The sequence below is a fragment of the Gossypium raimondii genome, chromosome 5 (genome assembly GCF_025698545.1).
Source record: "Gossypium raimondii isolate GPD5lz chromosome 5, ASM2569854v1, whole genome shotgun sequence".
NCBI classification, from domain to species: domain Eukaryota; kingdom Viridiplantae; phylum Streptophyta; class Magnoliopsida; order Malvales; family Malvaceae; genus Gossypium; species Gossypium raimondii.
Window position 1 is genome coordinate 48,851,893 of NC_068569.1, and position 22,904 is coordinate 48,874,796.

The window sequence follows — 22,904 nt, forward strand, 5'->3', positions numbered from 1 at the left end:
TCTGTTAAAACAAAAGGGGAGTTGTGTGTCTAGGTTCGCCAATATTTAGGGGTCGTAGGGTAGTAGCAAACTAGTGGTTTGTAGGGCTAGCAACGAGCTGGGGTCGCAAGGAGGTCTTGAGCTGGTGCTCGCCAGGTTGATGCGAGCTACTAGGTTTATAAGTGGGTGGGTTCGCAGGTGACCTAAACATGAATTTTTTTGCTTCATTTTTATGGTATGTTTAGAAAGGAATGCAATTAGGATTAATTTTATTATGATTTATGTTGAAAATGTGTGGTGTGCATGGTTGGTTGGTCTATTTTGTAGTATTTTAATAGAGAATCATTTTGGTGGCTAATGTAACTTTCAAATTTTGGGTAAGACTGTCTCGTCCAGGTTTGGGGAACCACAAGCTTAGTCATGATACTATAATGGAATGACTTTGTGACTAAATGAGTTTATAATTAATAGATGAAAAGTTGAAACTTCAAATATAAATCATTTGAGCCCTAATTGTATATGTCCATTTAGTTCCTTCACTAGCTTGTTGAAACCATAAATGAATTGCGTGTTTGAATCGAAATGAATAGAAATAAAGAAATTGGAAACATTCAGGAATGATTATACATTTCTTCGAAATGGAGAAATGAAATCATTTGGAAATGAAAATGAGAAATGATTCATTTGCAAATGTAGATGAATTACTTAAAAATGATCAGGAGAATGAGTTTATTTTTTGAGCTATCTAAAATCTAGAAAATGAAAATAAAGCATTCGATCATAATGAACAAGTTGAATTGTGAAATATTAAATATATTTTCTCAAAAATTCTATTGAGGGTAAAATTTGGATGAGAAAATTATTTAATGTAAAATATTGAAGTTTATTTTGGGAAAAAAATAGAATTGAGTTGGATCAAATTACAAAGTACTAAGTCTAAATGCTCGAGAAGTACTCATATTTGGATCTAATGTGAGAGAGATCCAAAATCTCTTCATGGAATACGAAGGGGCGACAACCCTAGTAGGAATACTAGGGGATGCCATCCACCGTGCTCCTACTCTAAGTAGGAAATTATTTTTCTAGTTGAAATAAGCTTCTACAATTCCACAAGGGTTCTATATTCTCTTCTTATAATTAAACGACATCAGTAGGGATTTATACACAACTTTGAGAGATTGTTACTCTATTGAAAAATATGGAGAATTTATTCTTAACTATTAAATATATTTTTCCAAAATAACATTTCTACTGGTTTCTATTAAATAAGAGAAAATTTTAGGTTTTACCCCGAAAAGAATAAAAACTTTTTCTAGTTTTGTGTTTTGATTCAATTGGTTCAAGCCCACACTTCAAAGCATTTTGTGGTATGAGAATAGTGAAGAAGATCATTTGGTTGAAAGCTACAAAACATCAAGGATTTGGTTATTCAAAAACACATTTACAATTTCGGTTTAACATTTATTGCCATAAATATCACAAACCGAGTCAGTTTTCAAAATTTTATTTTCCTCTATAAATAAAACCATTTTCAAACCAAATTTTTCCAACATGGTTTTGGTATCTCTCTTCTCGAATCCAGCGATTAGGTCGCGAGTGGAGTGTTACATCGACGTGATCACAAGTTTCCACGAAGTGAGCAACATGTTTACATGGATCTTCTTTACCATCAAACTATTGCAATTTTAGAAGTAGATAATGTTTAGGCATATTCAAATGATAAGTCCTTCAAATGTATGACTTCGAGTATGTATATGAAGGCAGAACAACACTTTTGACTTGATCTTTGATGGTTTCTTTAATGAGCTCCTTAACTTGATCTAGAGAAACACTTTAAAGTCCTTCAACAAATTTGATTCCAACAACGTTGTGAAGAGGATGTTGAGTTTCGTCGGAAGAGGATTGGTTACTTCCTCTAAGATGTTCAATTTGATCATCCATTCCTTTTATGCTTGTAGTAAGACTCTCCATCGTTTTTGCTAGAGATCTACTTATTCTTATAAGAATGTAGTGTCAGTTGTCATGACATTCATCACTCTGAAATTTGGTTCCGGGGGAGATGTTGGAATATAAATTTCACTTGATTGACTCTTTTTTCTCCTTAATGATAACTGGCGAGCTACACTTGATCCATGAGTAGAAACTTCTTTTAAATCATGAGTTGGGCAAAGAAGCATCAATAGAGTGGATTGTCATTTACCATTAAAGAAGTCTGTTGAAATAACTCTTAAAGAGCTTTTGTGTTTTATTTAATTCCATAAGGATAAGCAAGAACATTGGTGCTTGATGATGAAGTTGAATGAGTTGTAGGATTAGCTTGAGCAGGGTTGTGAGCTGGTTTGCTAATGGTTATCTTCTTTGAGTTTAATGCAACTTTGAACTTTAACTTTTTGAGAGAATAGATAAAAGTCAAAGAATGTCCCAACAAGTGTATTAGAAGCTTGTACAAACAAATTCAACATTATTAACACAAGACATAGGTTTTCTATGAAATTGTCTTCTATGAAATAAATATTATTCGTGTTTTAGTAATTCAACCAGGATTCTCTTATCTCTCCCTATAAATAGATAGTACTAGTAAAGCTATTAACACAAGACATAAGTTTCACATATTGTTATTCTGCTAGAAAGTAGTGAGAATATATTTTCAGAGAACAAATTTTATTTTATGGGAATTACAATTCTATTGGTTTCTATTGAGAGAGAATTACTTTGCTATTAAAAGTAATAAATTATCTCTGGTTTGTGTTTAATTTGTGATTGCTCGAACCCACACTCAAAGCAATTTGTGGTACAAGAATAGAGGAGAAGGTCTAGGATCCATCATGCTCAAGAGTTGATTATGTTTAGGGAAGGTTATAACATTCCTACAATGCTCAAAATTGGTACCTTATTAATTATGTAATTGTCAAAAAATTGTAAAATTAAAAAATTAGAAATCTAATGTTTAATTGTGATCTCTTAAAATAAATTACTTATTTTAAAGTTTTATTAAAATTTCATAGTAAAATAATTTTCATTATCTCCTCATATCCACAAAAATATTTTTTAAAGAAAACGAAACTCGTGATACACTAATTGTTGGAAGATTGCACCCAAAGCAAACCAAGGACTAATCATAGAAAAGTTAGGGTATGTTAAAGTGATGGCAAATTGTGGAAAATGTTTCTCATTTAAAAAGATGAATTGTGAAAAGTAATTTCATGGTGGTTAGGAAACAAACAAAATGACTTTTAAAAAAGTTAAATAAAATTGCTTGTCCACATTCATAAAATTTATATTTTATTCACGGTTGGAATTATAAATTTCATAGAATGTCTACTCTTTCTTTTCTACTATTTCATTGTTGCAATGATGAGACGTTTAAAATTATTCAGGTTATTATTTTACATGATCCTCTCCATAACTACTTTTACTTGTGAGAGAAAAAAAGTCTAATATTGAAAGAGCCCATCAATATGAATATGTTTCTCTTTTTTTTCCCTTATATTATTTATACATCCTTTTTTAATATCAAAAGTTGGTATAATTTAATTATCAATAACCTTTTCTAACCCTTGAATTAGAGGATAAAACACATTTGAACACGATTAAACTTAAATTTTCTTACATGACAATAATACCAATATCAACTCAGCTAAAACTCAGTCAACCATATATTTTAATTTTTAAATATAATAAAACATGTGCATCTAGAATAAATCTAATATATATATATATATATATATTGTATTGGGTTATGTGGCGAATTTTGTTAATTTAAGTTTAGACATGGATTGTTGGTTTGCTAATAGATATGTTTTTTTTTTTGTAATTTTTATGTTCGGGTTCATCATCGATATTTTTGGAATTGAACTGCAATTGAAAAAGAATAATTTTTAAGATATTTTTTAAATGCTAAATGTTAACTCTATTACAATTTAGACACATTTTTTTTTTGGTTGAACATAAGCTTAGAAAATTAAGCGCTCATCAATCCAAATGAAAATTATCATCAGTCACCAATGACTGTCTAATATCTTCTTCAAGCTAGCATTTCACATAATGCGAAGGATCTTCCAAGATAACCAGCTACTCAATTATGCCTCCATTTGCCATAGCTATGCAATCAACAACTTTATTGGCATTCCGCTGAAAATGTCGAAATTTGACTTCCCAAAATTTTGGAACACCAATTGTAAATTTGTCTTACTTCAGCAGCAATACTTATTGTAGCCAACCCATTACAAATAGTATCAATCAGCATTGTGTTGCCACTTTCCATCTCAACACATCTGAATCCTGATTTCAGTCTTTCAAGAATAGCTCTAGCTTCAATTTAGGAGATATCATTCATACCTAATACAAAGATTAAGATAATACATTTAATAATAAAAAACTAATTTAACCCATTTCCTATAATACAAATATTTCCCGAATAATTTAAAAGTGAATTTTATGTGGGTTTTTGATGTGTGAAGTATTGATGGATTCTAATTAAGTTTTGATTGATAAACTAATAAATGTAATTAAATATATTATAAGATACAAAATTATTGTTTGATTCTTCCGTAAGTCGGTTTAGGACACTTTCGTTGGGTGACTTACCTCTAAGTCTTCTCACGTCTACATTAATTCACATTTACTTTTGAAATTCTATGTAGAAAAAGGATGTATGGAAAGGTGTATATAATTAGTAAATATATATATATATATTTATAGCGTTACTATAATTTTAAAATATATTATTGTTAAAAAATTTTAAACATATTTTTATTGATTTTTTTTAGAGAAAAATATATTTTGTTGATTGTTTTAAGGCTTACAACTTTTAAATAGTTTTAAAATTTTATAAAGTATTTAATTTTAAAAATATATCTTTTTTAAAAGGAAAATTCATTAATTCATTTAATGAATAAGATCATACAATTTGAAGGGAGAAAAATAATAAACACGTTGTATACATTGAAGGACAAGCTCTATCAATATAACAAAAACTTCAGTTTCAGCATCAATAGATCAATATGGCACGTTGACGATTTGCTCTGTCACAACTCAAGCACAATATATTAGGAGTGATTGCAAACATTTAATATAATAAGGAAATCAGCAATAGATGGTCCAAAGAATTTAAAAATATGTCTTTAGATCACTTTAAATTTCAAAAAGAAATTATTTTTTAATAATTTTTAAATTTTTGTTAAGTGTGATCGGTCACAAAAAAACACCTTTATACGATTTTAAAATTCTTTCCAAAAGATAAATTTGAGGTCTACATTGAATTCTAGAGAAAAGAGTAAGTTCAAGAGTCGATTATGTGTAAGGAAGATTGTACTAGCCCTACAACACTCATAATTGGTACTTATTAATTAAGCAATTGTCAAAAAATTCAAAATTTAAAATTGAGAAATCTAATGATTAATTATGACCCTTGAAATAAAACACTAACTTTTCGAGTGAATTAAAATTTCTTAGTGAAATAATTTTGATATCCACAAAAATATTAAAAATATTTTAAAATAAAATAAAACTAAATAAATTCACTTTATTTAGAAAAAGATATCTCCAAATTAATTTGATCGGTGGTTCACCGCCTTGGAGGCTTATGTCCAATGAAAATATATTTTATAAATTAACTTATTATTAAACATTAAAAGATATCCGAAAGAATAATTTTTATTAATTTTGTTTTAAGTCACCAAAATCTATATTGAACAAATCAAATTTAGTGACAAAATTAAATAAAATTTTAAGTTTACTTGCAAAGTTAAATATGAGTTAAATGGTAAATTTACTTATATTTTCAAAGTGTAATGATAAACATCAAATAAAATATAGTGATAAATTTCAATACACTTATAATATAGTGGCAAATTTACACTATAACTCCATAATTATTGAAGTTTTTATCCCCAAATCATCCACAGTTTGTGGAAGAGCTCGTCAATTACTGAAGTTTAGCCCTAAAGACCCATTTGTGTTAATAAAGTTAACATTTACTATTTAAAAAAATAATTTTTATTTAACAGAGTTAATATTTTTAAAGTTTTATGGTTTTATAAATGAAATATTTCTTCTAGAATTAAACTACAATTGAAAAAGTTTAAAATATTTTTTACACAATAAATGTTAACTCTATTACAATTTGGATATATTTTATTAGAGTAACTAAAATAAAAACATTTAATAATAAAAGGAGGAATTTGATGCACTCGAGATCCCAATTACTTTTAACTGTATTTTATGCTTGCGTATTTTATGTATGACGTATTGATGGATGTTAATTAAGTTTTGATTGATACCGCGACATATAAGGAAACCTAATTAATATGTAAAGTTGAAAATTTTGAAAAATAAAATTAAGGATAGGACTAAGATTTTTAAATAAAACAATAAGACTTAATTTTTAACCTTTTAAATATAAGGACTAAATCTCAAATTTTATCAAAGTACAAGGACAAATAGATTTTTCAACCTTATTTTGTTTAAAATTTTTTACATTTATTAGATCAAAATATTTTGTTAGTCCTTGTACTTTGACAACAGTTAAAATTTAATCCTTGTACTTAAAAGTTAAAATAAAGTCTTCTTACTTTTCTAGTTTAAAAACTTAGTCCTACCATTAGGATTGTAAGTATTTTCTATTAAAATCTGTAAACTTAGATATATCTTGAGTAGACTGCCTTCATATCTTGTTGCATATTATAATAAAAACCTATTAAGTTGAAATTTTTAATGGAATTAAAAATGATTGGACTAGAATTCTTAAATTAGAAAATAGGAGGATTGGATTTTTTTAACTTTTAAATTACAGGGACTAATAGCATATTTTAAACAATTTATTATTCTGAAAATAAAAGAATATATATTAATTAATAAAATATACTTTTTAAGTTTTTTTTAATGGATTATGTGGAGTAATGTGAAGAAAATTTAGGAGAAATTTTGAAACTCCGCTTCCTTGTACGTATTTTTTAAAGAGGAAGACTTGATATTTATTTTGAAATTTCTTCAAAACTTTGCTTTCCTTTTTAATTTTTAGGGTAGTCTTAAATTTATCAAGTTTATCAAGTGTGCGAGGGTTGAAACATATTAAAGCATGCTCTCTGGGCTTTTCTTCATCATCCAAACTATTTTATCCACTCAACTTCCCTTTTCCTACTTTTTTTATTTTCTTGCCTTATTCCATCTTGCAATCATGAACTACAAAGCTTGCTTTCATCTTCTCTTAGCTTTATTCATACCATGTTCCATACTTTGCTGGGCTATGACAGTCAAGAATCTCAACTCCGATCAGTTTGCACTTCTCGAGTTTAAGGATCACATTGCAGGTCCTCAAAATGTCTTGGCAAACAATTGGACGGCCTCAACCTCTGTTTGCAATTGGATTGGTGTTACTTGTGGTATCCTCCATAAAAGAGTTATAGTTTTGAATCTTACAAGCATGAATCTTAGGGGTACTATCCCTCCACACCTTGGAAATCTTTCACTTCTACTCTCTCTCGACTTGAGTAGCAACCATTTCTATGGCTATCTTCCTAAAGAATTGGGCCAATTGCGTCGTTTGAGGATCCTTCGATTAAGCTACAACCGTCTTAATGGGGAAATTCCATCATGGCTAGGGAACTTACAAAGAGTTCGAAGGCTGAAAATGAAAAATAATAACTTTACAGGCACAATCCCTGAAACACTTGTTAACATGTCTAATCTAGAGATCTTGAACTTGGAATTGAATCAATTATCTGGCCAGGTTCCATCTTTCATCTTCAAGATTTCTTCTTTGAAAGCTATTAGTCTCTCCAACAATAGCCTATCAGGTAGTTTGCCTAATGATATGTGTCAACATCTTCCCAAGCTTGAAGGGCTTTACTTGAGTTGGAATGAATTATCTGGTAACATTCCATTTGGCATGGGCAAATGCAGCAACCTTAAAAGTTTGTCATTGTCCTATAATCAATTCATGGGGATCATTCCAAGAAGTATTGGAAATCTAACACGACTCCAGAAATTATATTTGGGGTTCAATAATCTAGAAGGTAATCAATTTCCTTGATTTCTTGAATTGAAAGTCTTTTTTTATAAAAGAGTTTGATTTGTAATAGATAACAAAAGGAAAATTTTTTTATTTCATTTGATGAAAAATATATGCTGAAATATATTAAAATCTAACATCTCCAAATTACTGTAGAACAGAAAAGAAAACCTCTTTGACTTATGCTAACAAAATAGGTAGTTTGACACCTTGATTTTTCGACCATGTGTGCAGGTCAAATTCCTGAGGAAATCGGTAATCTTCTTGGTTTGGAATTGCTTAATATTAAAGCAATTAAAGGTCTTACAGGTCAGATTCCAACTTCGATCTTCAACATTTATTCTCTAAAGACCGTTGATCTCTCCAATAATAGCCTATCAGGAAGTTTGCCTAATGATATGTGTCAACATCTTCCCAAGCTTGAAGGGCTTTACCTGAGTTGGAATGAATTATCTGGTAACATTCCATTTGGCATGGGCAAATGCAACAACCTTAAAAAATATGCTTAATGTATTTTTTTTCATAAAAGAGTTTGATTTGTAATAGATAACAAAAGTAAGAGCATTTTATTTCATTCAAGGCAAACTAGTTAATTTGATGGGAAAAAAAATATGCTTAAAGTATTTTTAGTTGAACAATTTAGAAGGTAAGTTTTTCACTTCAATTTTTGACTATGTGTGCAGGTCAGATTCCATCAATTATTTTTAATTCAACTACACTCGAAGAAATATATCTATCTAACAACAAATTAGAAGGTATATTTTTCACTTTAATTTTTCAAACTCCAAAAACATGGTGTTGAATTTGTTTGTTCTATTTTGGTCATATACTTTAGAAAATTATTAAAATTGTTAAAATTGCTAAATATTGTAAAAATTATTAGAAACTATAAAAGACGATAAAATTAAAAAAGAAGTAAAAACTAGTAAAATTGTGTAACTTGAAAAAAAAGTATATATTCGCTAATATTTAAAAAAAATTAAAATTTTGATATTAAAATTGTATATTGTGGTACAATCAATTTTTATAAAAATATTTTAATAAATTTTAATATTTTAAATTATATCAAAATCTAGTACTTTATCAACTCCCCAATTCATAAATAGGAGATAATACACTTTAGCATACTTGAACCCACATTCTCCTACATTGGCAACAATGCACATGGCAATCAAGCTAAGACTCAATCGACAATTCTTTAGAATAATTAGACATGCAACAATAGTTCTTAAGATATTGCTCTAGACACAAAAAAATTATCTTGAAATAGTAAAACAATATTTGGAATAATTAAAACATAGATATCAAATTTATTTTATTTTCAAAATGCCATACTAACAGAATTTTTTTAATAGTGTTAATAAATGAACCTAAATTCAATTCAAAAAGTAGAGAGACTAAATTAGAGAAAATAAAAATATAAAGATTAAATTTTGAATGTACGAAAAATACAAAAATTTTGAGCAAATAATAATCTTTAAATTTTACACTATAATTTAATAAAAATAAATAATTAACCCAATAGATAAAAATCATACCAGTTTATATTAAAAGCAATGGCTCTAACATTTTGTTTCCCAAATCATAACTAATTATTATTCAATGTCATCTCATTTTTAAGATTGATTAGATGCCACATTCTCGTGCCAAACTTTTATTTTTATTTTATTTTAAGTTTTACAATATTTTAAAAATTATTAGTGTATTATATGTTTTGTCTATACAAATCACAAGGACTAATTACTACTCAAAACTTCTTATTATGTCTCAGCTTTCTAATTGATTTCATCACATTTTTCCATGCCAAAATTTTATTCTTAATTGATTTAAACTTCTTAATTTGGAACTGCTTAATATTAAAGCAATTAAAGGCTTTACAGGTCAGATTCCAACTTCGATCTTCAACATTTCTTCTCTGAAGACCATTGATCTCTCCAACAATAGCCTATCAGGTAGTTTACCTAATGATATGTGTCAACATCTTCCCAAGCTTGAAGGGCTTTACCTGAGTTGGAATGAATTATCTGGTAACATTCCATTTGGCATGGGCAAATGCAACAACCTTAAAAATTTGTCGTTGTCCTATAATCAATTTATGGGGATCATTCCAAGAAGTATTGGAAATCTAACACAACTCCAGGAATTATATTTGGGGTTTAATAATCTAGAAGGTAATCAATTTCCTTGATTTCTTGAATTTAAAGTATTTTTTTTATAAAAGAGTTTGATTTGTAATAGATAACAAAAGGAAAAACTTTTTATTTCATTTGATGAAAAAACATATGCTAAAATATATTAAAATCTAACATCTCCATATTCCTGTAGAACAGAAAAGAAAACCTCTTTGACTTATGCTAACACAATAGGTAATTTGGCACCTTGATTTTTCGACTATGCGTGCAGGTCAAATTCCTGAGGAAATCGGTAATCTTCTTGGTTTGCAGCTGCTTAGTATTAAAGCAATTAAAGGCCTTACAGGTCAGATTCCAACTTCGATCTTCAACATTTCTTCTCTGAAGACCGTTAATCTCTCCAACAATAGCCTATCAAGTAGTTTGCCTAATGATATGTGTCAATATCTTCCCAAGCTTGAAAGGCTTTACCTGGGTTGGAATGAATTATCTGGTAATAATTTTTTCACAAAAAAGTTTGATTTGTAATAGATAACAAAAGTATTTTTAGTTGAACAGTTTAGAAGATATGTTTTTCACTTCAATTTTTTTACTATGTGTGCAGGTCAAATTCCATCAAGTATTTTTAATTCAACTACGCTCGAAGAAATAGATCTATTTAACAACAAATTAGAAGGTATGTTTTTCACTTTAATTTTTCCAAACTCCAAAAACATTGTGTTGAATTTGTTTCTTCTATTTATGTCATATACTTTTATCATTTTAATATGATAAAAACAATAAGATTTATATGAATTGATTTATTTTTAATTTTTTAATTTCCATTAAACTTTAAAAATAAATTATTCTAATTGTTTTTTATTTTGTTATTCAAATGGTTGAATATAATTAAAATATATTAATTTATATAATAAATTTTCAAGTTATAATGAAAGTATATGTACCATATTTAGTATACAATATAGTTTTACTTCATATAATTAAAAAATTATTAAAACTAATATATAATAAATATAATTAAAATATATCACTAATTTTTGTTATTTCAAAATAGTGCTAATAATTTTTATCATCATTAAATCATCTGTAGAAAATCTAAAAATTATTTAGAAGATATTGAATTTTCTTTTTTCTTTAATTTAAAATATTTTTTCATAAAAGAGTTTGATTTGTAATAGATAACAAAAGTAAGACCATTTTATTTCAGTCAAGGCAAAATAGTTAATTTGATGGAAAAAAATGCTTAAAGTATTTTTAGTTGAACAGTTTAGAAGGTATGTTTTTCACTTCAATTTCCGACTATGTGTGCAGGTCAGATTCCATCAAGTATTTTTAATTCCATGCCAAAATTTTATTCTTAATTGATTTAAAGTTTTACAGTTTTTATTTTAATGTATTATATATTTTGTGAATTTGGTATTCAATGAATATGTATACTAAAAGATGCTATTTTACAGGTAATTTACCACCCATCACCAATGCTCCAAAGCTTGAGTTTCTTTTTTTGTGGAGAAATAAACTTAGCGGAAACATTCCAAACTCTATCTCCAATGCTTCCATGCTTAAGGAACTAGAATTGTCAACAAACTTATTCTCTGGCCCAATCCCTAAAATGCTTGGCAGCTTAAAACACCTTGAAGTTCTCAAAATCTTTGACAATAATTTGATCACAGGATCTGCTACTGATCATGAGTGGAGCTTTCTTTCTTCTTTGACGAATTGTAATAATTTGAAAACCATATCAGTTTCAGGAAATCCATTGAGTGGCGTTCTTCCTACTTATATCGGGAACCTTTCAAAATCCCTTCAATACTTTTATGCCTCTAATTGTGAGCTTCAAGGCATTATTCCTATGGAAATAGGTAACTTAACCAACCTATTGCTTTTACAACTTGGCCATAATAAATTAAGTGGATTCATTCCAGCATCAATAGGAGAACTGCGAAATCTCCAAAGTCTAGTTCTTTCCTCTAATAAATTAGGAGGGCCCATCTTAGAAAGCCTTTGTGATTTGGAGAGACTGTACGAGATGTATTTAGGGTTGAATAAGCTGCATGGATCCATACCCTCTTGTTTGGGTAATATTACTTCTTTGGGATATCTTTACTTAGATTCCAACAAATTGAGTTCTACAATACCCTCAACTTTGTGGAATCTTAAAGATATCTTAGAAATAGATTTATCATCAAACCATCTTCACAATTCACATGCTATTGATGTTGGAAATTTGAGGAGTCTACTGAAACTAAATTTATCAAGGAATCTTCTCACGGGCGATATCTTATCCACATTTGGGGGTCTTCAAACTTTGGTTTCATTAGATTTATCAAATAATATACTACATGGTCATATCCCTGAATCATTTGATGGGTTAATTAGTCTGGAATTCTTGGATTTATGCAATAACAATCTCTCTGGAGTCATTCCCACATCTTTGGAAAAGCTTTTATATCTAAAGTATTTTAATGTGTCTTTCAATAGACTTGAAGGGGAAATTCCCAGCAAAGGATGTTTTTCAAACTTTTCTAGCACATCATTCATGAAGAATTATGCACTTTGTGGTCCACCTAGATTGCTAGTCCCACCTTGTAAAAACGACATCCACAAAAACTCCCAAATGATTATATTGCATGCTTTTAGGTATGGTTTACCAACAATTGGTATTGTCGTAGTATTAATAGTCTTAACTATTATGTATAGAAGATGCCAAAGAAGTACAGCTCTACCAATTAAAGATGATTTGTTGTCTTTGAAGACACCGAGAAGAATTTCACATGATGAACTTTCACGAGCAACTAATGGATTTGAGGAAAGCAATATGCTTGGTTCAGGGAGTTTTGGATATGTATATAAAGGGAGGCTTTCAGACGGAATGGAAGTTGCAATAAAAGTTTTCAATTTGCAAACAGAGGGAGCATTTAGGAGTTTTGACATTGAATGTGATGCTATGCGTAATATAGTTCATCGTAATATTGTGAAGGTCATTACGTGCTGCTCAAGTGTTGACTTCAAAGCCTTGGTGCTTGATTACATGTCTAATGGAAACCTTGAGAAATGGTTACATTCTGAAAATTGTTTCCTTGATATCATACAAAGGGTCGACATAATGATAGATGTTGCGGTAGGTATAGAACACCTCCACAATGGACATCCAACACCTATAATTCATTGTGACATAAAACCAAGCAATATTTTACTAGATGAAGACATGGTTGCACATGTCGGAGATTTTGGCGTTGCCAAATTGTTGGGAGAAGGTGAAGTAATGAAGCAAACCATGACTCTTGCAACTACCGGGTATATGGCACCAGGTGAATTCTTTTTTATTTTTGTATGATTATTTTCCTAATTTACATTTTATTTTGGTTTCATGTGTATGTGGATATATATTTGAATAAGCATTTTAGAAATAATTGAGGATGAATGATGTTCTAATTATACTTGAAATGCAGAATTTGGATCAGCAGGAATTGTTTCTATAAAATCTGACGTCTATAGTTATGGGATCGTCCTTATAGAAACTTTCACAAAGAAAAAGCCAACTGATAATGTTTTTGTTGAAGAAGAGACTATAAGGCATTGGATGGAAAGTTCATTGCCTAAAGGAGCGATAGAAATTGCAGATGTTGATTTACTAAGAAGAGAGGATGAGTACATTGTTGTTAAAGCAAATTGTATTTCATCTATCATGGAGTTGGCTTTGAATTGTTCAGCTGAGTTACCAGAAGAAAGAAAAGATATGAAAGATGTTGTGGTTGAGCTGAAGAAAATCAAACAAAGGTTGCTAAACAACATCCAACATTTTTAACAGAGATGGTGAGTAATTTTATCTTTAATTCAACATTTTTAATCCATTCTGGAATTTTAATCATATAAACTATTTTTTTCTTTTGCTCTCACGTAGTAGGCTCTCTTCAAAATTCAAACTTCTTTTGCAAAATCAAAATGGAAACCAATAAAATAAGCAACAAGCCTTCCCATGAATTACGGTTTATGGTAGCTTTTGGACATCAAGTTATTTTCTTTGTTAGATTGGATTTTCTTAGTTTCTTTTTCTATTTACGGTATAATTTTATTTTAATCTTTTGCCAAAGATTTTATTAGGGGCGAAGCTAGAAATTCCTTTTAGGGAGTAAAATTAAATTGTAATTTTAGTATAGTAAAATATAATTTCACAATTTTAATAGCCTATATTTTATAATTTCTAAATGATTAAATCAAAGTTTTATCATTTTTGGGGTGCCAAAGTACAATTTTACCTTTATCATTTTAAAATTTTAAAAATCTTAAAATTGTAAACCGCTTAAATAGAATTTTTTTATTTTAAATGACATATAAGTTTTATCTGTTTTCAAGTATTTTCTAAGTCTTTCTCTTTATTTCCTTCTAAATTTTTCAATTCGAGATAAGTATAACACAATGATCTTAATTGAGCTAGCTTGCCTCATCAGGTAATTTGCTGCTTTCCATTTATTTAGAGTTATTTAGAGTGTTTTGTATTTAATATTATCATAGTTGAAAGTATCATTCATAATCTAATCTAATTGTGTTGATCAAGGAACACTAAAGGAGGCCAATGAGAAGAACGAAACTCCACATCTTTACAATCATGTTCTACAAAACAAAGAGACTTTTTTGTCGATGAAATTTGTATTGGGCTATCAATGTTTCATGGATTATGTTGATTTTCTAATGTAAGAGGGGTTTTGCCAATATTGCATGCAAAATCAAAGTAATATCTGCCAATGCTTAGCTTAATCAACTCTAATGCTACTGTGGATTTGATTTGTCTTTACAGTATTTAGAGATTATTTTGTGAATGTTAAATTGCCTTTGGGCCTTTCAAAGAAATTCAGCAAGCCTACAAGTCATTTAATTACCTTTGGACCTCCCATGAAATTTTTATGGATGAAACATCATCAAAATCACCCGTATGATCCCAAAGGTTTCTTGGCTTGTCTAAACATGTTTTTTTTTCTTTTATATTTTGTTAATAAAAAAAGACAAATTTATTTTAAACTTTCAAAAATTTATAATTTAAACCTCTAAAAAAGAAATTTTTATGTATCAAACTTCCACAACAAATCGAATATTGAGTTTAGGGTTCAAGCAAATTTAAAGAGGCAGACAGGGGTATTGGCCCAACCAAAATGTGAAAAAAAATTCTATGAAGACCCTTAAAAAATAAAAAATTAATACATGATAACTTCTCAAAATTTTATAATTTAATTATAATTCTTCTAATATTTTTTAGATTCGCCCCTATTCAAAGCTTCAAGCGATATTTGGTTTGGTAGTATAGCATGGTAGTTGGAAAATTAAGTGGATTAATTTATTTCATATTTTTCAATCCCACTCGCCCATGTGTGATAGCTCCAGTCTCCACACGCCCGTGTCACTTACCCACACGCCCGTGTTGGTTTTGGGGTTTGGAATTTTTTTCTCTTTAAATTGATATTCTAATTTGTTTAAGTTACAATTTAGTCATTAATAATAAAACTTGAATTAGGTATCGTAAGCAAACTCAAATTAAGCTAAAAAATTTAGGCTTGCATAATTTGACTAAAAGAAGGTTGGTAAACACTTAGATCTAAAATCGAGTTAGTTTTACAATAGGTGGTAAAATGACAAAATTGCCCTTAGGTTAAATTACCTAGGAAAAGTTTGAAATTGGCTCATTATTTACTTCTGCAATAATAAATAACTAATAATTAAACAAGATTGAGGTGTTATAAGGTTGGGGTGTGTCTTGGGTGGTCGCTAGCTGGAGAGTCACTTAGGTGGCTAATGTAATGCTTCGAATGCGGGCTGTTTTATCCTGATCGGGTTTGGGGTGCCACAATCTATCATAGGGTTCATCTCTCTTAGGTATTTAGAAAATTAGTTCATGCTTAAAAATAAGAACATCCAAAGGGCAGTATAACCGAAAGAAATAAAGAAACTCATGATAATCTCTTAAGAAATCAACTGGGAATCTTCAATCTTGATGAAAATCTGCTTCAGAGTCGGCTTCAATAGTGTCTTTGGAGCTGTTTTCTTAAATATTCTAGGAAGGTTCTCTCCTATCTTCTTTTTTTTTTATATATACGTATTAAAATGTTTGAAAAAACCTAAAATTTACATTTTTTTTCACAGTTCAGAATGCAAATCCACGAAATTGACACGGCCTGCCAAATTTCATACAATGGCTAGTCTTTCATTTCTATTATTTTCATTTTTGCAATGATGAATGGTTTAAAATTATTTAGGTCATAACTTTACATCATCCTGTCCATAAATACTTTACCTATAGGAAAAAGTCTAATAATGAAAAAGCCGATCAATATTAATATATATATTTTAAATCTTTTATTTATATTATTTATAAACCAATTTTAAATAGACAAAAGTTATATAATTTAACTATTGAGAATCCTCTCCAACTCCTAAATTGGAAGATAAAACGTTTAAACATGATTGAACTCACATTCTTTTGCACTAACAACAATATCGATATTAACTCAACTAAAACTCAATCAACCATATATTTTAATTTTTAAATATAATAAACATTTGCATAAAGAATAAATATAGTATATACATAAAATAGTCTACACGGTTGCATGGTGAAATTTGTTAATTTAAGCCTTGGGATGGATTACTAATTTGATAACAGACGTGTTTTTTTTTGTACTTTTCATGTTCATTTTATGGTTCATAATTGGGCTCCGTGGTTGCTCATTTTAAGAATGTCGCCTCCAAAATTCGAATCATAGTCTTCCTTTGTCCAAAACCCTAATCTCCTATTAACAGTGTAATGTACATTGCCATTACACCTAACACTTATTTATTTTTATTGAATGATAATAAACATGGTTATGATTATAGTCCAATAAGTATAATATTATAATCATAGAAATAATAATAACGAACAAATAAATCATGTATATTAATGTAAAGCTTAGGAATAATTTGGTGTTTGTAAAAGCACAAGGTTTTATTAAAAGGAGGAATCACCTCCCATCTTTTTATTCTTTGGTGAATCACCTAAAAAAATAGCTTTCTACAAAAGATTTTAAAATTCATTTAAAATTTATATTTCATAAAATGGGTAGTCTTTCTTTTCTATTATTTCATTTTGCAATGATGAAACGTTAAAAATTATTCAGGTCATTATTTTACATAATCCTCATCATAAGTACTTTTACTTGAGAGAGAAAAAGGTCTAATAATGAAAGAGCCCATCGATATGAATATGTTTCTCTCTTTTTTTTCCCTTATATTATTTATAAATGCTTTTTAGATATTGTATAATTTAATTATCAATAATTTTTCTTAACTCTTGAATTGGAGGATAAAACGCATTTGAGCATGATCGAGTTCACTTTTTACTACAGTGATAATAATACTAATACTAACTCAACTAAAACCCAATCAATCATAAATTTTAATTTTAAATATAATAAAACATGTGCATCAAGAATAAATCCATTTCCTATAATACAAATACAACCCAAATACTTTAAAAGTGAATTTTATGCTTTGTGTTTTTATGTGTGAAATAATGATTGATAAACTAATAAATGTAATTATTATAAGATACAAAATTATTGTTTGATTCTTCCATAAGTCGGTTTAGGTCACTTTCATTGGGTGACTTCTCACGTCTGCATTAATTCACATTTTCTTTCGAAATTCTATGTAGAAAAAGGATGTATGGAAAGGAATTATCAAAATAGGATTACGATAGTGTTGAAAATAATGATATGTTAGGACAAAATATATAAAAAGGTGTAAATAATTTTAAAATATATTATTGTTAAAAAATTTAAATTTCAAACATAGTTTTATTGATTTTTAGAGAAAATATATCTTGTTGATTGTTTTAACGCTGACAATTTTTAAATAGTTTTAAATATTTTATAAAGTATTTAATTTTAAAATTATACTTTTAAAGAGAAATTCACTAATTCATTTAATGAATGAGATCATACAATTTGAAGGAAAAATAATAAACACACATTATACGCATTGAAGGACAAGCTCTATTAATATAACAAAACTTCAATTTCACCATCAATAGAACATTATGGCACGTTGACAATTGACTCTACCACAACTCAAGTATAATATATCGGAGTGATTACAAGCATTTAATACAATAAAGAAATCACCACGGATGGTCTAAAGCACTTAAAAATATGTTTTAGATCACTTTAAATTTTTAAAAAATTAAAATTTTGTTAAATCTGATTTGTAAAAAATCACTTTTATATAGATATTTTAGAATTCTTTTAAAAGATAAACTTGAGGTTTGCATTGAGTTCTAGAGAATAAAGTAGGTTTAAGAGTCTGTTAGCTGTAGGGAAGGTTGTAATAACCCTACAACACCCAAAATTAGTACTTGTTAATTATGTGATTGTCAAAAATTCTAAATTTAAAATGAAAAATCTAATGTTTAGTTGTGAATCCTTAAAATAAAACACTAATTAATTCTTTAGTGAAATAATTTTTGGTATCTCTTGATATCCACAAAATATTAAAAAATATATATTTTAAAAAAAAAGCAAAACTCGTAAATTCACTTGATTTAGAAAAAAATTATATCTCCAAAATAATTTGACCAGTGGTTTGTTGACCGCCTTGGATGTTTGTGTCCAATGAAACTATATTTTATAAATCAACTTATTATTAAACATTAAAAATTATCTGAAAGAATAGTTTTTCTAAAAAAATTTTGTTTTAAGTCACCAAAATCTATATTGAGTTGTAAATTTAATTAAATAAATTAAATTTAGTGATAAAATTAAATAAAATTTTAAGTCTACTTGCAAAGTTCAATCACATATGAGTTAAATGGTAAATTTACTTATATTTTCAAAGTGTAATGACAAGTATCAATTAAAATATAATGATAAATTTCAATATTTGCTTATAAGATAGTAGTAAGTTTACACTTTTAACTCCAGAATTATTGAAGTTCTTATCCCCAAATCATCCATAGTTTGTGGAAGCGCTCGTCAATTACTGAAGTTTAAGGTGAGTTATTACAAAGTAACAAATGGATAATATTGGTGACCATATATTTACTTCAAAAGATTGGTGTCCAAAACTATATTTTAAGCAAACATAAGTGACAGAATTTGTGATTTTCCATTTTTTTCATTTTCAAAAAATTTTGGTTTTACATTTTAGTCATAATGACAAATTAGGCTCTAACATTTTTTAATTTTACCTCAATTTTTATAAAATTTACTTACAACAACCTTGAGTAACATCATCCACAAAAGCTTGAAGGTTCATATCCATAGAACCAACTTTCATGTCCGCTTCCCTCGCTAACCCTTTCCATTTCTCAACATTTTTCTTCACTTCCATCCCTTTTCTCTTCATCCCCCATCACCAAATCCAAGCACCTAACGATCTCATCACATTAAATTATTGAAAGAATATATTATAAATTAACTTATTATTAAAAATTAAAAAATATTTGAACGAATATTTATGATATAATATATTTATAATATTATAAATATAATTTATGCTTTAATTATAAGGAAAATTTTGAAAGATGAATTTATTATAATGTGTAGATATATAATTAATGATTCGGAATCTTAATATATACCGAATATATATGATATAATTTTTCGTTAATAATTAAATATCATTAAATCATTTTGTAAGTTTATTATAATTTTTATAAATGATACAAAAATAATTTAAAGCATATTATTCTATAAAAATATTAAAATTAATAAATCATATTATAATGAAAGATGAAAAATAGATACAAGAATATAATATAAGAGGTTACAATTCTTGTTGTCGATATATAATTTACTAGTGATATTTTAAAATATGTTGTTAGTTCTTGTATTTCAATAAGTTCATTCTTTGTACTTTAAAAGTTATAAATTTAATTCCTTACTTTTTCAATTTAAAATTTTAATTAATTTATTATCATCTTTGATATTTTTGTCAAAACTTGTCAACTTGTTTATTTTGTGTTAGTCATATACCACGACATATAAGGAAAACCTAATTAATATGTCAAGTTGATAAATTTGACCAAAAAATTAACGATAGGACTAAGATTTTAAATAAAAACAAGAAGACTTAATTTTAACCTTTTAGGTATAAGGACTAAATCTCAAATTTTATCAAAGTATAAAGACAAATAGATTATTTCAACCTTATTTTGTTTAAAAGGTTTTTACATTTATTAGATCAAAATATTTAGATCAAAGTATAAGGACAAATATTTATTAGATCAAGAGTCGGTTATGTGTAAGGAAGATTGTACTATCCCTACAACACTCAATTGGTACTTATTAATTTCGTAATTGTCAAAAATTCAAAATTTAAAATTGAGAAATCTAATGATTAATTATCATCCTTTGAAATAAAACACTAACTTTTCGAGTGAATTAAAATTTCTTAGTGAAATAATTTTTGGTATCTCTTGATATCCACAAAAATATTAAAAGGATTTTTAAAAAAAAATAAAACTCGTAAATTCACTTTATTTTGTTCATTTGAGTTTTCAACAGACAAAAAGCAAGATCCTGGAAGGAGCGTAAGAGAAGTGGTGGAGAGAACTTGTCAAAGCTAAGAATCTCTAAAATAACTAATTATTAGATAAGATTGAGGTGTTATAAGGTCGGGGTGTGTCTTGGGTGGTCGTTAGCTGGTGAGTCACTTAGGTGGCTATTGTAATGCTTCGAATTCGGGTCGGTCTGGCCCATTCGGCTTTAGGGTGTTACAATCTATCATAAGGTTCATCTCTCTTACATATTTAGAAAATTAGTTCATGATTAAAAATAAAAACATCCAAAGGGCAATATAACTGGAAAAAATAAAGAACTCGTGATAATCTCCTAAGAAATCAATTACGAATCTTCAATCTTAATGAAAATTTGCTTCAAAAGTCAAAATTCAAAATCTTTATAGAATTCTTTCTTTTACTCTCACGTACTAGGCTCTCGTCCAAATTCAAACTTCTTTTGCAAAATCAAAATGGAAACTAATAAAATGAGCAACAAGCCTTCCCATGAATTACGGTTCATGGTAGCTTTTGAACATCAAGTTATTTTCTTTGTTAGATTGGATTTTCTTAGTTTCTTTTTTCATTTACAGAATAATTTTATTTTAATCATTTTCCAAAGATTTTATTAGAGGCAAATCCAGAAAATCTTTTTAGGGGGTGAAATTAAATTGTAATTTTTACGATAGTCAAAATGCAAGTTCACCATTTTAATAGTCTGTATTTTATAATTTTTAAAGGATTAAATCAAAATTTTATCATTTTTTGGGGGCCAAAGTACAATTTTACTTTTATTAATTTAAAATTTTAAAAATTTTAAAGGGCCTAAATGGAATTTTTTTCATTTTAAGGGGGGTTGGACCCCTGCCAACTTCCCTAGGTATGACCCTATTAACAAAGCCTTCAACAAATGGTAATGTTCTCACGTTAGGGTTTCGTTTCTTGATTCCGCTAAGAACCCTATGGGTTCATGGAGATGGTTGCAAGGTAAAGGCTACAAATGCATTGGTTGGTAGTTTGAATCCCTACGCACATATCCTCAATGATTATTCCGTAGAGGCTAGGGATAAAATCCCGACATGGGGACACTACCATTAGTTGTTGAGGGCAGCACCGATTGCCTAGCAAACAACACTCAAAAGACTTCTCCTAAACGAGTCAATCTCCCTCAACAAAAAGTCAAGTACAAGGTCTATTATGGGTGATTGTAGTTTATCCAATCAATCAGATATAAATTTTAACTATTTTCAAGTATTTTCTAACTCTTTCTCTTTATTTTCTTCTAAAATTTTCAATTCAGAGACAAGTATAACACAATGGTCGTAATTGACCTAGCTTGCCTCGTCAGGTAATTTGCTGCTTTCCATTTATTTAGAGTTGTTTAGAATTTTTCAATTTAGAGACAAATATACACACTATGTATAACCCTAGGAAAAAATTTAGAATTTTGGTCCCATACGGCCTAAATGGCCAGCTCGTGTGGCCCACATGGCGTGGCACACGTCTTCACACACATCTGTGTGTTCCACACGGCTCAACTAGCCCAGATCCTGTGTTGCACACGGTCTAGCACACGGCTTGTCACATGGTCATGTGGCGTCGATAGTGCAATTTTTTAGCTTTCGTCGCTCGTTGTTATCAGGTTTTTCGTTACACATATGGTTCGAATTTTTTATGCGAAAACACCTACAAGACTACTAGATCCTAAATGCATAAATTAAAACATCACATTAGCGATGGTAGCAATACGATTTAAAGAATGATTTATCCTAAAAATATCAAACGAATTCACATGGAAAATCTACACAACCACACAGGCCCAAATCAGAATTAATCTCTTACCCTAGCACATAACAACAGCAAACGAGTCAACTTACTGGAGAATTGATTAAAAACGATCAACTCCATAATCCAAAAATTAACACATTTCTTTTACTAACCCACTTACGAATGAGCAACGCCAACAAAGAGAAAATAATTAAGGAATTAAGACCCGATCGTAGAGGGAGGAGCGTAAAGGAAAGAAAAGAAAAACTCAAAAGTAAAATAGGAACAAATCGACGTGACTTGAAAGGTAACAGAAAAAGAAAAGAAAAAGAAAGCATAAAGAAAAACAAAAGAAAGAATGGTGAGCCAAAAATTAGGAAAAAACTAATTTAATTTTTTAACAAATTGATTAATAAATTTTAAAATAAACCAAATCCAAATCTACTAAGCACTAACCCCATCTCAGATAACTAACCACCTTTTTCCAGAG

General features: G+C 28.6%; 2 protein-coding genes across 2 annotated transcripts in view; both read left to right on the forward strand.

Moving 5' to 3' along the window:
- The window catches only part of LOC105766326 (receptor kinase-like protein Xa21), a 161,521-nt gene that overhangs the window by 16,062 nt on the left and 122,555 nt on the right, over window positions 1-22,904 (forward strand). The window contains exons 4-7 of the mRNA XM_052630431.1: window positions 9,871-10,161; window positions 10,394-10,615; window positions 10,727-10,798; window positions 11,580-11,984. Of these exons, the coding sequence (XP_052486391.1) occupies window positions 9,871-10,161; window positions 10,394-10,615; window positions 10,727-10,798; window positions 11,580-11,984 (990 nt within the window). The remainder of the gene's footprint in view (window positions 1-9,870; window positions 10,162-10,393; window positions 10,616-10,726; window positions 10,799-11,579; window positions 11,985-22,904) is intronic.
- Window positions 13,254-22,904, forward strand: part of LOC128040946 (receptor kinase-like protein Xa21) — a 41,106-nt gene continuing 31,455 nt past the window's right edge. Inside the window, exons 1-2 of the mRNA XM_052629993.1 lie at window positions 13,254-13,433; window positions 13,575-13,902. Of these exons, the coding sequence (XP_052485953.1) occupies window positions 13,331-13,433; window positions 13,575-13,902 (431 nt within the window). The 5' untranslated portion in view covers window positions 13,254-13,330. The remainder of the gene's footprint in view (window positions 13,434-13,574; window positions 13,903-22,904) is intronic.